This window comes from Ciconia boyciana, chromosome 3 (genome assembly GCF_034638445.1).
Source record: "Ciconia boyciana chromosome 3, ASM3463844v1, whole genome shotgun sequence".
NCBI lineage: Eukaryota > Metazoa > Chordata > Aves > Ciconiiformes > Ciconiidae > Ciconia > Ciconia boyciana.
In genome coordinates this window covers 898724-912229 of record NC_132936.1, presented here as the reverse complement: position 1 = coordinate 912229, position 13506 = coordinate 898724, and the positions used below count along the sequence as shown (strand labels likewise).

General features: G+C 45.0%; 1 protein-coding gene across 3 annotated transcripts in view; it reads left to right on the top strand.

Annotated features, from left to right (window-relative positions):
- ASXL2 (ASXL transcriptional regulator 2) overlaps positions 1-13506 on the top strand; it is a 132634-nt gene that overhangs the window by 88434 nt on the left and 30694 nt on the right. For all 3 annotated transcript variants that reach the window (XM_072858133.1, XM_072858132.1, XM_072858134.1), the window contains 2 exons: positions 3731-3846; positions 10924-11050. In XM_072858133.1, the coding sequence (XP_072714234.1) occupies positions 3731-3846; positions 10924-11050 (243 nt within the window). The remainder of the gene's footprint in view (positions 1-3730; positions 3847-10923; positions 11051-13506) is intronic.

Here is a 13506-nt window from a genome sequence, read left to right as displayed (position 1 = left end):
AGCCTGAAGTGACAGAACTAACTTTACTGAAATTCTGTTTAAATCTAGAGGAAACAAACTCAGCTTGTCAAGCCTTGTCCTTATGGGAGGCTGAATATTTCTCTGCACATGCATGTCTGTGTTACACTTCCGCTTGGCTGCGTGTGAAGTTCTTAAAAGGATGTAACCTTTCTGAGAGCTTTTGGGTCCAAGGACCCAGGGGTGCATTCTCACAGGTTTTCCTTCCATCCATCCCCCCTTCGCTTTGGGGGCCCGCAGCTGAGCTCAGGCAGCTGTGCCTTGGTTGGCTTTCTCAAGTTCTCCTGTTTGTTCTTGAGAATTTGTTGTGGTTACAGCTGTCAGTCCAACACAGCAGTCGTTGTGGCACTGCGGGCTTTTACACACTCAGAGGGTGCACAAAATATCGTAATGTGGCTTTATTGTATCTGCTCCGGGGATGAGTTGCCTTCCCAGGCGTGGGTTTTAGCCTGTGCTGCCATTCCTGGTTTGAAAAGATTTGTTTTCTTTGTTCAAAGACAGCATAAAAATGAAAATGTGAATAGAATATGAGGCTGGGGAAGAGTAGCCTGTATTTGGCTTAATGTTTCTACTTCATGCAGAACTTGTAGTTACAGCAGTGATAGACTTCAAAGAGGATGTGGTTTATGTTCCTGCTATTCAAATGTCTCAAAACCAGTAACAGTCAACCTATTTCTCTGCCTGGGTTTTAAATGTTAAACTGAACTTGTGTTTTCTTGGTGTTTAACAGCTACGAGCAAGGATGAGGTTTACAAGGACGGGGGCACAGCGTTTGTCCAGCCGAGGGTTGTGTTGGCAGCGGTGGTGGATTGGGAACGTACCTGGGTAGTGTAAGAGCGAGGCCGATGGCTCTGCTGTGCCCAGGCTCTCCGGGTGACGACAGCGGCCCGGTGGCTGCAAGCACGGTGCTTTCCCCGCAGAAACGGGGCGCCCAGACATGAAGCTGCATCGTTCCATTTTGTAGGCTTCACTCACTGCCCTGCCTTTGAGAATAATATCAAATAGCTCAGTATCCCTAGTTTTTATTGTGTCCTTAACCATTTTCTTTACTTTCCTGAATCCCATCGAATTTTGCTGATGTGGCGTGATCAGCACTACAGGACGTGAGACAGTCAACGTGAATATGCTGTAAGAATTTTAGATAATGTCATCTTTCCATCGTTACGCATTGCATCATCTTGCTGCCATTTTCATACACCTGTCAGCCGTAACGGATCCCTTTCCTGAGGTGACACAGTTCGTTTTTAACCCAAACTGTGTTTGGGTTAAAAAACCCCCAAAATCTTGGGTTTTTCCTCCAAATTTTTTCCTCCAAAAATTTACTTACTCCTTTTTTGATGTTTTACTTCATGTTTTTGGTCTTTTGTTCTCTGGATTATATTTCTCTGAATTTCCACACAATTCTCTCTGATCTTAACTAAACTAAATATTTAATATTTTACTGTTTCCTGCCTTCCAGTCTATCACTAAGCACTAAAATGCTCCCTACTTAGATGTGACCTTGCAGAATTTTTGCTGATTTCTTGCCTGATTACCATTTGATTCTGTTCTTTGCCTTCTGTCCCATCCAGCACCAGAGTTATGCCAATTCATTGTCTTTTAAACAATAGCCAAATAATTTTTAGGAGCCTTTTGTTGAAAATCTCTGGAAGTGTGAGTGAACTCTTAGCAACAAACATTCTTTTCTTCCAGTTCTCTTTATCGATGCATTCAAAGAATTCTAATGGGTTTGTGAGATCTGCTTTTCCCCTCCAGGTGCTGGTCAGACTATGACCATCTTCTTATGCTTCTTGAACTGCAATGTCAACCAAATTGAGAGACAAATGCAAGTTTATGAACATTCTTACTGCTCTTTCAAAGTACAGGCACAACCTTTGCTTCCCAGGTCTTGCTATAACATTGGGGGGGTGTTTTGCCTGTCAAGTGGTAGTTCCGCTTGCTGTGCGACTGCATCATCTTCCATCACGTGCATGTGTCATCTGGGTATGGGAGTCCTGTCAGTGACTTTTAAATTACTGGTTTCTTACCATACCTTTTAATTGTTGTTGGTTTTAATGACATTTCAGAGTCTGATATTACCTCATCTCTATTGTGTATTCCTTCTAAAAAAACTCGCTCTTTTCATTTAATGTCCATGCCACTTGAGGATTTTACTTTTTACAGTTTGTTGTTACTAATTCTATGCATTTGATTGAAATGTTGCTTTCTGATGCTTACTGTCACTGCGTTATTTTTGGGAGCTTCCCTTCTCTGTAGGTACTGAGCGGGATCACACTGTGGCTGTTGTTAATGAAGAGCTGTTGCCATTATCGCTTAACTCCTTTCTGTTGCAGGAGGATACTAGTTTAGCCTTGTGTTCTAGAACTAATGGCTTCAGGAAGCAATAATTTAAATAGTTTACCTGTGACTGTTTATTATCCTTTATGGTAGAGGTTCTCCCCGCCCCAGGCTCAAACATTCTTTTACTCTTCCTTTTGTTTCCTTGATCTTAGAGTGGGCATTGTTAGCTGCACAAATTCATGTGCAGATCTATATACAGACCATGAGTTTGCTAAACTTCTGTTGTTTTCTCTTTAACTGGCTGCCTCCGTACCCAGTCTCGCAGATCTACTTTCAGAGTTCATTGCAGGTGCAGCCGTATCTCATTGATGTTCTTGGCTATGCCAACACAGGGTTTGGTTTGTTAAGGCCATCGTGCAATGTGTAGGGCATTCCAGTTAATGTCATTTTGCTTTTGTCGTTTTTTGTGGTACTGTTTCAGTCTCAGCAGCTGAACAGCTTTGACTAGCCCTAGCGTGCTGATCACCTGGCTTTTTGTACAGGGACATGTGGTGGGTTAACCCTGGCTGCTGGCCAGCACAGCATATATTTGCCAAGACAACAGAGGCAAAACCGTGACTATGAGAGACTGGAACCCAGTGCTTCCCCTGGCTGGCCACATATCCATCACCCCACTGCCGCCAGAGCGGAGCCGTTTGAGTGTCCTGTGCCGCATAGGTATATTCCAGCTACATGACCAGCTGTTATTTAATTCCCATCCCGGATTGTTGGTTGTAACAAGACCGTTTAGAAGTCCAAATCACCTGAAACTAGAAGCCTTGCTGTAGGACTCCACGTGGGTAGGACCAGACTTCTTTAAGTGTCTAGGCTCATCCACTGAGAATATGTGTTCGTTTACTGGGATACCCTGTATATTCCCATATTTCTTTTTAGAAAGGAGCAAGTGAAGTTCCACTTCCTTTGCATGTTGTTTATCTTCCCGTGCTTGCGTGGGACTCAGATTTAATCTGATCAGAAACTGCTATCAATTAGGTGTCTGACCACAGGTCATTCCAGATGAAGACAACCATTGCCTGCGCCTGTATTTCCAGTTAGATTTGAATTGGCTAAACCTGCGTGAATCTGAAGCTTTTTCTCAAGCTGCAGTGTTGTTTGATAGCAGCTATTTACAAGATTAATAAAAAGGAGATGGACAAGAGGTGAAAAATCTGAAGCTGGTCACAGGAATTGCTGTTGGCTTTCAGAGGAAAACAGCTGCCTTGGTGGTGGGGAGGAAACAGGAATGGTTCTTCATGCAAAAAGTAACATTTGCTAGAGGTGCAATTTTCATGAGCCTCATGAGATGATCTGAAATGGTGAGGACTGGCTAACGTGCTGCAGGCAAATGTATAAAGGTCAGGTTATGTATATATTGTGTTTTTTTTTCTTGTAGTGTCATCTAGACTGTCACAGACATCCTCCCCTCAGTCAGGCTGCCCATCACCTTCCATCCAGACAGGCAAAGTCATCTCCTCATCCCAGAAGCACAGCAAGAAGGCACTCAAGCAGGTAAGTAGCCTAGGCTGGAACCCAGTTTAGGGATCGTTGCAGTAATTTTCTTTCTCTGGTAAATCGTCTTTCTCAGTGAAACTGCGCTCTGCAGCGAGGTAATTCAGGACTTCCTGGCTGTCTCATAGTAAACAGGGTTTTGTTAAAACATCCCTCTCTCTTAAAGGCCAATCAAGCATTGTGCTGTTTAGTTCTTTGCTTTTTTCCTACATAAGCATCTGGAAATTTTTTAAATTATTCTTATGAGAGAACAGATACAAGATGTTATTTCTTTTCTTCCAACCTTTTGATGAGTGTGCTTAGCTTTCTACAGTCTGTTTTAGTAAATGGAAGGTCTCTTTGGGAAGAGAATTAGATCCACTGACTTCTTCCCCTAGTTAGGGCCAGTACGTTCCCTTCCAAGGAATTCTGTGGGTGCAGTGTGTATGTGTATATGGAGGGAAGAAGGGGAAGGAGACCACGCTGACTTCGCGTTGCCCCTCTACTGGGTGTTACGAGAGAAGGAGGAGGACTGAGTATTTTCCATGCTTGGGGAATGACTGTTGTGTAGATAGTGTTAACTGTGTGCATGCAGGATGGAACGGGTAAGTGTTTGTACTTCAAATGATTTGTTTCTCCTAATGAAAAATGCAAGATGAATTAGTCCCCTGAGTGTCTTATTTGCAGGTGTTTCCCCAACTGCATTGTTTAGTTTTCCATGATCCTTAGAAAGGAAATGCTTTATCAGGGTTAGATTTACTCCTTAGTAAAGGAAAAATCTGTAAGGAGTTATGAATCAAGTTGCAGAGGAGGTGCTAGTCCAGGGATTACGGAAGCTTGTCACAGACAGATGAAATCATGATGTGTTCCAGACAGGATTTACCTTTTCCAGCCCAGCCTGTTTTCCTGACTTTTTCTAGCTGAGAAGCAACACTCAGGATGGCATTCAGCTAACAGAGATGCCTGTGGCCCTGGGAAAAGGATCTGCAGCGAGAGAGAAGGATCTACGTAGGGCATATTATTGAGGAGACTATTACGGGGAAGACAAGGCAACTGGATAAACTGGGGCTTTGTTTCCAGCAAGAGAGGGCTGAGTTGATGTCGTAATGAGATGCCAGCTTTAGGGAATCTTCTCTCTCCTTTCTTTTCCCACTTGGCTGGTTCTCGACAGAAGCCTCAGTGTTACTGTGATGTTGCTTGTTGCTGATAGCTGCAAGAAAGAAGCGAGGTTGTGTTGTCACTTCAGGCAGATTTTCTTCTGAAGTTCAGAGTCAAGCTTCCGCTTTCATTTGAATCCTCAGAAAATTGCTTCTCGCTAATTCAGCAAGATATTAATTATACTCTTTGCTTTCCCTTCCTCATCCCTGTTTAAGCCTGGCTGGCAACCATTTCTCTCCAACACCCGCAAAGGCTTTTCTCTTCTAAGAGAATGATCAAAGAAACTCAGGGTTTGTTATAAACAGTCCTCTTTCCCCTCTTGTGCTCAGCAGTTCCTCTTCATTTTCTCTGGACTGTAGGTCCCTGTTTCACGGAATCACAGGTTGGAAGGGACCTCTGGGCAAACCCACGCTTCATTTCCAAACCTACACTGTTTCCAAACCTACACTCCATCTACTTTTCTCCTCTCCTCCCAGCTTCTGTTCTTACATGCCTAATAATTTTCTACTTTTCATCTCTGAATTCCCCATGCTCCGGCTCCCACCAGCCTTCACCCACCTTTATATTCATTCCCCTCTGTCTCTGCTCTCTCCCTCCTCCACCCCCCAGCTTTCTCATTGTGAGATGTCTACTTCCTGAGCATCCTTGTTCCAGCGCTGTCGCTGAGTGTACTGAAATACCTCAGAGCCAGTGAGTTCCAAAACTGAGACAGTGTTCTCAGTTTCACTGTTAATCTAATTGGTTTGGGGAAAAGAATTAGAAACCCTGAAAGAGAAATGGGGAACCACATGGAGGCCTTGATGTCTGCATAGCATACCCGTTTGTCCTTAACAGTTCTGCAGCTCTCTGCAGAGCAAAAAGCTGCTTCTGGTGGTCATCATCTTCCATCACAACAGCTCTTCTCCCTGAACTCAACTTTTGTGGCCCAGAGTAGAGCATCAAATTGTAGCATAGTGAGTAACTTGCCTTCCAGGCACACAGGAAAAGGTGTTGCCAAAGAACACCATAACCGTTCAGTTGTTCCAGGTTACCTGCCCAAAGTTTGCTCTAGCTTTGGATCAAATTAAGAACGTTCCATGCCCAGTCCTTTGCTTAATTTTAGTTCCAGTGGAATTCTGCCATTTTGACCAAGTATCACATCTTCCACCTCTTCCTAAACACAGTTGCCATTGTGATCAGGTTATAAAAAGTAGATAGAATGAGCAAATACAGATAGCAGGAAGGAGACAGCAGTGTTATGAGCAGAGTAGTAGGGAAAAATAATATACTGAGGGAAGCAAGAATTAAAGAAAGCTTTCATATTTTTAATTATGTCTGTGACCCAGATTATTTGCTAGCATGCACTGCAGAAGACAGCTGGCTGGATTCAGCCCTCCTGTCTTAAGTGCTAAGTAATTATATATTACTGGAGGGAAGAGAGAACAGATTTCTAAGTGAGAACTTTTAACCCTGGAACACCACACTGCTGCTACACTGACAATAAGTATCAGGTCCTCTAAGAAATAAGGGTCAGGATTTAGTTCATAAACACATCAGAGTTATCACCGTAAAATACAGCCAAATCATACGGTGTGTACTGGCGTGCCATCACCACACAGTGTAGTAAGTAAGCAGATGGCTGTGTTCCTTACAATCGTTTGGAAAAATCCCGAGTTAGAGATTTGCAATATCTGAATCTAAATTGGCAGAGACATGTCAGTGCTTATCCTGCTGGAAAGATGAAACAATCAGGGGGAGAAACCCCCTTTGTTACAGTGAGTGTGTGCTGATACAAAAAACCACCACACTGAGACTCTGAAATTTGTAGCGCAGGTCCAGAAAGATGGGTGGTTTCTCACCCGTCACTGGAAGATGCAGGTACGACTCTAATTCTTTCCTCTGATCCTCTCCAATCCACTGACCTTCATCTCATCCTTACCTAGCTTGAGCGGCCATCCCAGTGCCAGCAGAATTCACAGAAGCACAGAAACCCAGACTGGTTGGGGTTGGAAGGAACCTCTGGGGTCCCTCTGTTCCAACCCCTCTGCTCAAGTGGGGTCACCCAGAGCCAGTTGCCCAGGACCACGTCCAGACAGCTTCTGAATATCTCCAAGGAGGGAGACTCCACAACTTCTCTGAGCAACCTGTGCCAGCGCTCGGTCACCCTCATAGTAAAAGTGTATCTTGAATTCAGATGGAATTTCTTATTTTGTGCCCATGGCCTCTGGTCCTGGCAGTGGCACCACTGGAAGAGCCTGTCTCCATCCTCTTGGCACCCTCCCTGCGGGTATTTATAGACATGGATTCAACCCCCTGAGCCTGCTCTGCCCCAGGCTGAGCAGTCCCAGCTCCCTCAGCCTTTCCTCACAGCACAGATGCTCCAGTCCTTCAGCATCTTGGTGGCCCCTCGCTGGACTTGGTGGACTCTCTCCAGTCCGTCCCTGTCCCTCTTGGACTGGGGAGCCCAGCGCTGGAGCCAGGGGTGGCCTCACCAGTGCTGAGCAGAGGGGAAGGATCCCCTCCCTCGAGCCAGATCTCATCATGGTGTTTAAGATTAGAAATTACACCCTCTGCTCTGATAGGGTTTATACTGTTGGCTTTCATCTTTATCCATTACACTTTTATCTGTTGTTGCCACATACATGGAATGAATACAGCCAGGAACTGAGTTGGGCTACACCCTACAGAAGCTCTCTGGTCAGTGAATAGTCGCTTTGTCACCTTTTGTGTGAAGAAGGGAGCTGTACAGTACAGATTTTTCCCCATTAGGTGCAGCCCGTGGGTTTTTAACATCATTACCAGAGACCGTAGGCAGGTCCAGAGCAAGAAGCGGGTGCTTAGGGGCAGCTCCTGGTCCTGCTGCCGTCACCATTGTCATCCACAGTGGAGCTGACAGGGGGGAGCGTGCTGCTGACATAAGGTCTTTGTTTAAATGACAATTGAAGTAGGTGCTGATGGTACTGACTGACTGGCGCCATTTTGAATTACGCTCTTTTTCAACTCTGTAGAATAAAGCGGTGGTTTCCGCCCTCGACGGCGGGGTTTACCTCAGAGCTGCCCTTTGTGCAAACGCACCTGTGTGCTGAGGAACATCTGCCCTCCATTGCGAGCGTCACAGCGCACCCAGCGAGAACAAAGGACAGCTTCAAGGCAAACAAAACGAAAATAACGAGCCGCTGCGCACGGGCACAGAGGGGGTATCCAGGCAGGTCAGGGTTAGAGGAGAGTCGGCGGGCTGGTGCTGGCGCAGGCGTTTGCCGTGTGCCCGGGTCTCTGGAGAGCCCCTCTGCGAGACCCTCCGCTGCCTCCAGAGCCTTCCACAGCCGCGGCGCCTGGAAGCTGCCGCCTGATTGGTGGCTGCGGGGTAGTTAGCGCTTTCCTGATTGGCTGGTTCCTGACAGAGGTGGGTCGGCAGAGCGGGGCCTTGCATGGCTGGAGCTGAGGGGAGCTGGGCCTGGTATAGGGTGTTATGGGAGAGTTGGGCCCGATATAGGGTGTTATGGGAGAGCAGGGCCCGATATAGGGTGTTATGGGAGAGCAGGGCCCGATATAGGGTGTTACGGGAGAGCAGGGCCCGATATAGGGTGTTACGGGAGAGCAGGGCCCGATATAGGGTGTTACGGGAGAGCAGGGCCCGATATAGGGTGTTATGGGAGAGCAGGGCCCGATATAGGGTGTTATGGGAGAGCAGGGCCCGATATAGGGTGTTATGGGGGAGCAGGGCCTGATATAGGGTGTTATGGGAGAGCTGGGCTTGGTATAGGGTGTTATGGGAGAGCTGGGCCTGATATAGGGTGTTATGGGGGAGCTGGGCCTGGTATGGGGGAGCTGAGGGATGCTGGATGCTGGGCCTGGTATGGGGTGTCATGGAGGAGCTGGGCCTGTTGTGGGGTGTTATGGGGGAGCTGGACCTGGTATAGGGTGCTATGGGGAACTCTGCCTGGTATAGGGTGTTTACGGGGGAGCCGGGCCTCTCCCCTTCCTCCCCCCTGCCCCTCCAGTACTTAGAAGGAAGAGAAGACAGAGGCAGGCTCGTCACAATATGGTGAAGGAAGTGGGACGGTGAGGAACAATGGGCATAAGTTGAATGGTATAAGGAAAAACAGGACATAAGGAAAAGCTTTTTCCCCTGCGGACAGTCCAGCAGTGGAGCAGGGGCCCAGAGAGGTTGTGCCTTCTCCATCCTTGGAGGCTTTCAAAGATCTGACTGGCCAGAGCCCTGAGCGACCTGGTGGAGGCCAAGCTGGCCCTGCTCGGAGCTGGAGGTTGGACTGGAGACCTCCCGAGGTCCTTTCCCACCAGAATTATTCTGTGATTATGACAGGGCTCAATATAAATTTAGATTTATTAAATAAACCCGCAAATGTTTATAACAGAGAATGTAAGTGTGAAGCTGGCACGGAATTCAGAGAGGTATCTAATGAGTAATTGTTTCCTCCTCTTCCCACGCATGGCTCAGCCACCGTTGGCGTGGGCACCTCAGGCGTTGCATGGCCGAGAACTGAGGTGACACAATGAACAAAAGCAGAATTGTTTCACCTAAGCCGAGAAGAATGCAGCAATTAAATGGCATACAGAATAGGTGAATATACAAAACCTTACATATTTGAAGTTATTTGCGTAATGGCAGAATGGGATTCACACAACCCCCTGAACATACCCGTGGTCTTCACAGTCTGGTACTTCCTTGACATTCACTGTTGCCTGCAGTTCATCTTCAAACCAAGAACTTGTAAAAGCTTTCTTGAACTTGTTTATGTATTTTTGTTACTCGTATGAATGCCAGGTCTCTCTTTTTACCTTTCTTTCTTTTAAAAGCTTTTGACCTCAATAACAGGAGGTTAATTGTGCATTACAGAGGATACTTCCTCTTACTCATTTTCAATTTTGCTGTGTTTCAATTTGGCTGAATGTTTTTTTAACCTGTGGTAGAAGTGGCTAAATAGGAGCTCTTTAATAAATCAGAAAATAGGAATCGAACGTGCCCATTCATTGTCTGTATCCTTTTGTTGTCAGTCTCCCTCATTTGTGTCCTTACAAACTGAAAGTCAGTCTGTTTTCTGTTCTCCTCATGGCAGATTCTGCAGGTTCCTGCATATTTTTACTCTCTCTCCTAGGTCTAATTGTATTATTATTATTATTATTATTATTATTATTATTATTATTAAAGATAGTTGTGATCTCTAGTTAGCAGTCCCGCTCATTTGTATGTATGCAGCATAATATTTCCCATTACTTCGTATTTTGAACTTCCACGGTATACTTGGTCTGTCGTAATTTATTCTGCTGTTAAGTTATTTGGGTTTGGATTTCATTTTTTGAAAACAGACACTTTGGTTTGGGTAAATGCTGCAGTTGAACCAAAAGCCTTCTTACTTCCTTGTCTTAGTCATTCGTGCCTTTTAGGCTGTGTTATGGTTGCCTTAACAGTCTTTTCTGAAACAAAGGATTTTCTTTTCTTCCCTGTAGTGTTTTAATCTTTGTTACTGTCCTAATTAAAACAGTCTTACCTAATGGGCAGTGTCTCTGTTGAAGGTTTTTAGTAAGTTGCTACTTGCTTCTCCAGGAGACGGAAATGAATGACATGATGGTCCTTTTACTTTGAAGCTATTTGTATAATTACTTCTTGAACCAACTCCGGATTTGGAATCCTTTCTCTTTGCATTCTCTAGAGATGATTTTTCATGAAACAACACAACTTAAGATGTTCTGCAACCATTAACTTTTTGCTTTAGGTGCACAGGTAGGAAATCTGTCGACTTGCAGTAGTGTATTTAAATAGACAGCGTCAGTGTCCCACGCAAACCGAATGTTTCAGAAGTCGTTCTGAGCTTCTGACGTAGTTAGAACCAGAACCCAGCTATTGGTTGCTGTAAAACAAGCGGTTTGTACTGTGTGCTCGTAATTTCTAAGAATATTTTTGATTTCTCTTTGGTCATGTTCTTCTGTCCTCTTCCCCAGGCCTTGAAACAGCAGCAGCAAAAGCAACAGCAGCAGCAATGCAGAGCAGGCATGCCTGTGTCGTCTAATCAGCACGTCCTTCTGAAGGCCGTCAAGGCAGCCAGTGACTCCACACCTGCAAAATCTGGTATGTGGCAGTGACGCTCCCACGTGTTCTTTTACTGCCCTGTCTCTTTTACTTGCCTCTTGTTGTTCTTAGAGCATGAGAGAAGAAAGTGCTCTTTTCACATGGCGTTCTTTTTGTTTCTGAAATAGTTGAGCTTCTATTTTCCTGGCTGTGATTTTACTAGGAACGCATTCAGTTAAGAATAGATCTTGAATAGATCTTATTGTGCCGCTGTCTGGTTAAAAAGCTTCTTTCTGTGATAAATGTCTTCCCCTAGAGCTGCCTCTACGCTGTGGTCAGGTACTTCTCATAGCTAAGCAAATTAGGTGGTGTTTCTCTTAGTATTTCTTTTTTTCCAAAGTGGCTTCTCCTTCTGTAGTGTGGCTTTCAAGTCCTGTTCCAAAGATGTACGTTCTGATCTGAAAGATCCCCAAGAGGTTTCCAGCACTTACGCTGCATTAGAAATGAATGAGATCGCTGCTCTGCTCTTGTTCATTCAACGATGCGTTAGCTCCCTTACCTGCAGCAGCATTTCAGTAGTTATCATAAATTCTTGGCAGTTCCTTCTAGCTAGTTTTCTCTAAATTCTTTTCGGTGTAACTGATTTCCATTATAAGCTCCTGGTTCTGTAAGCATGACTCAAGTTGTTTTCTTTTAGATGCAAGAAATGCCTCGGTGTTTGTATAGACTGATTTTCATGTCGTACAAGTAAATGACTTTGTAGACTAATGCCATCATTATTTTATCAAGCCACAGTTTGTAGTGGCCAGTAGTGGCTCTGTACCATCTCCCAGATCACTGAGCACCAATTTGCTTCTGTTCATTCTTACAGCAGAAATCAGAACAGTGGGCCTCTCAAATCAAACCAAAGACATTTGGCCCGGTGACCTGTGTCCATCACTGCTGATGGCACATGCATGAAGAAGCGTGTAAAAGCAGGGCAGGCATGTAGTAGTGCTCCCCCAGCATGAAGCATGGTGTGCTCAGGGACCTGCAAAGCAAGAGGAGATGTCCTTGTATTTCACGGACTCAGTGGGATTTTCTTCAGTGGATTTGCCTAACCTGGGGGGTGGGAACGTTGACTTTGGCAATGCCTCGTGGCAAACAACACACTGTAAAAACTGCTCACTTTTGTTTGTTTTGAGCCAGGCTCCTTACACCTTTATTTGATTCATTCTAATTATCAAACAGGCAACGAACAACTGTTTATTCAACAACTTCTTGCCACTCATGACTTCTGTAGACATCTCTTTTTCAGTCTGAAGAGTCCTACTGTGTTTTCTCATTCCTCATATGGAAAGCTACATGCTTTTTGCAACAGAGAATGAAAACTGTACACAGTAGTCAAGGTGCAGATACGTTCTGAATCTGTGTAGCATCATTTTGGTATTCTATATTTTGTTCATCTTTTGTTAACAATTCCTAGCATTCAGTTTGCCTTTTTTGACCCAGCCAAGAGCAGGCATTTTCCTAGAACTGTTGAGATTCTGAGACTCTTTCCTGAGTTGTCATTTTCTATTTTAGGGCCCAACAGTATGTTTGTAAGGTTAGGGAGGTTCTTTTTGTACGTCACTTCATGTTTCTGTACAGTGAATCATATCTGCTCTTTTATCACTCAGCCATTCACTGTCATTAAGTCCTGCAGCTGTAATGAGGAGCGGGGGTGTTGGGACCTAAGAAATAAACAGAATTCAGGTACACGGGGTTAGTGTATGTGGTACGGAGCAGGGCAAGGCAGGAGCGGGATCAGCAGCGTTGTGTACAAGAGGAAAAGAGAGCTGGCTTTTTGAGGCTGAGATCTCTTCCAAAACGCAACAATCTCCTCCTCTGCTTCACAGTCCTGCTGATTCTGATCCTGCTTCACTGTCTTCTGCAGCACGTACACAGTCCCTGTCTAAGCTGTGTGAACTTCTGAAGTCCCTGCCCTTATACCCCTTCTGTTACACTAATTATCATGGGTAAAATGCTGTGCTATCTGTCAAACTCAGACACTTCTATGAGATGGAAATTCCCTCCCCCTCAATAATTATCCTTTTTTTCCATCCTTCACCCTTGATTTACTTGACTGGTCCTGATTCATCTCAGAAAGACGATGATCATGAAAATGTAACTGTTGAGGAAGATGCAGCAAGAAAGCTGACTCTGAAAGACTTCTGTCAGGTGTTCTCTCACAGATGGACTGGCTGAGACTGGCAGTCGTGAAGCTGGCCCAAAAAAAGGGAGAGAAAGCAATCAGATCACGACAAAATTACATCTCCAATCCCAAATCCTAAACTATTTGCAGTCTTCTTAAAAATGACTTTTTGGTAAAGCCTGATAACATGGGTAATACCAACCTGTTACCTTACAGAAAGAAGGAGTGCCTTCATTATTCTTATAGCATCTATTACCCTGATTCCAGTCCCAAAACTCCTTCCCTTCCAAACAGTCAGGCCTTCAGCCAACAAGCCTGTGCTTAGACCAAGAAACAACTGCAT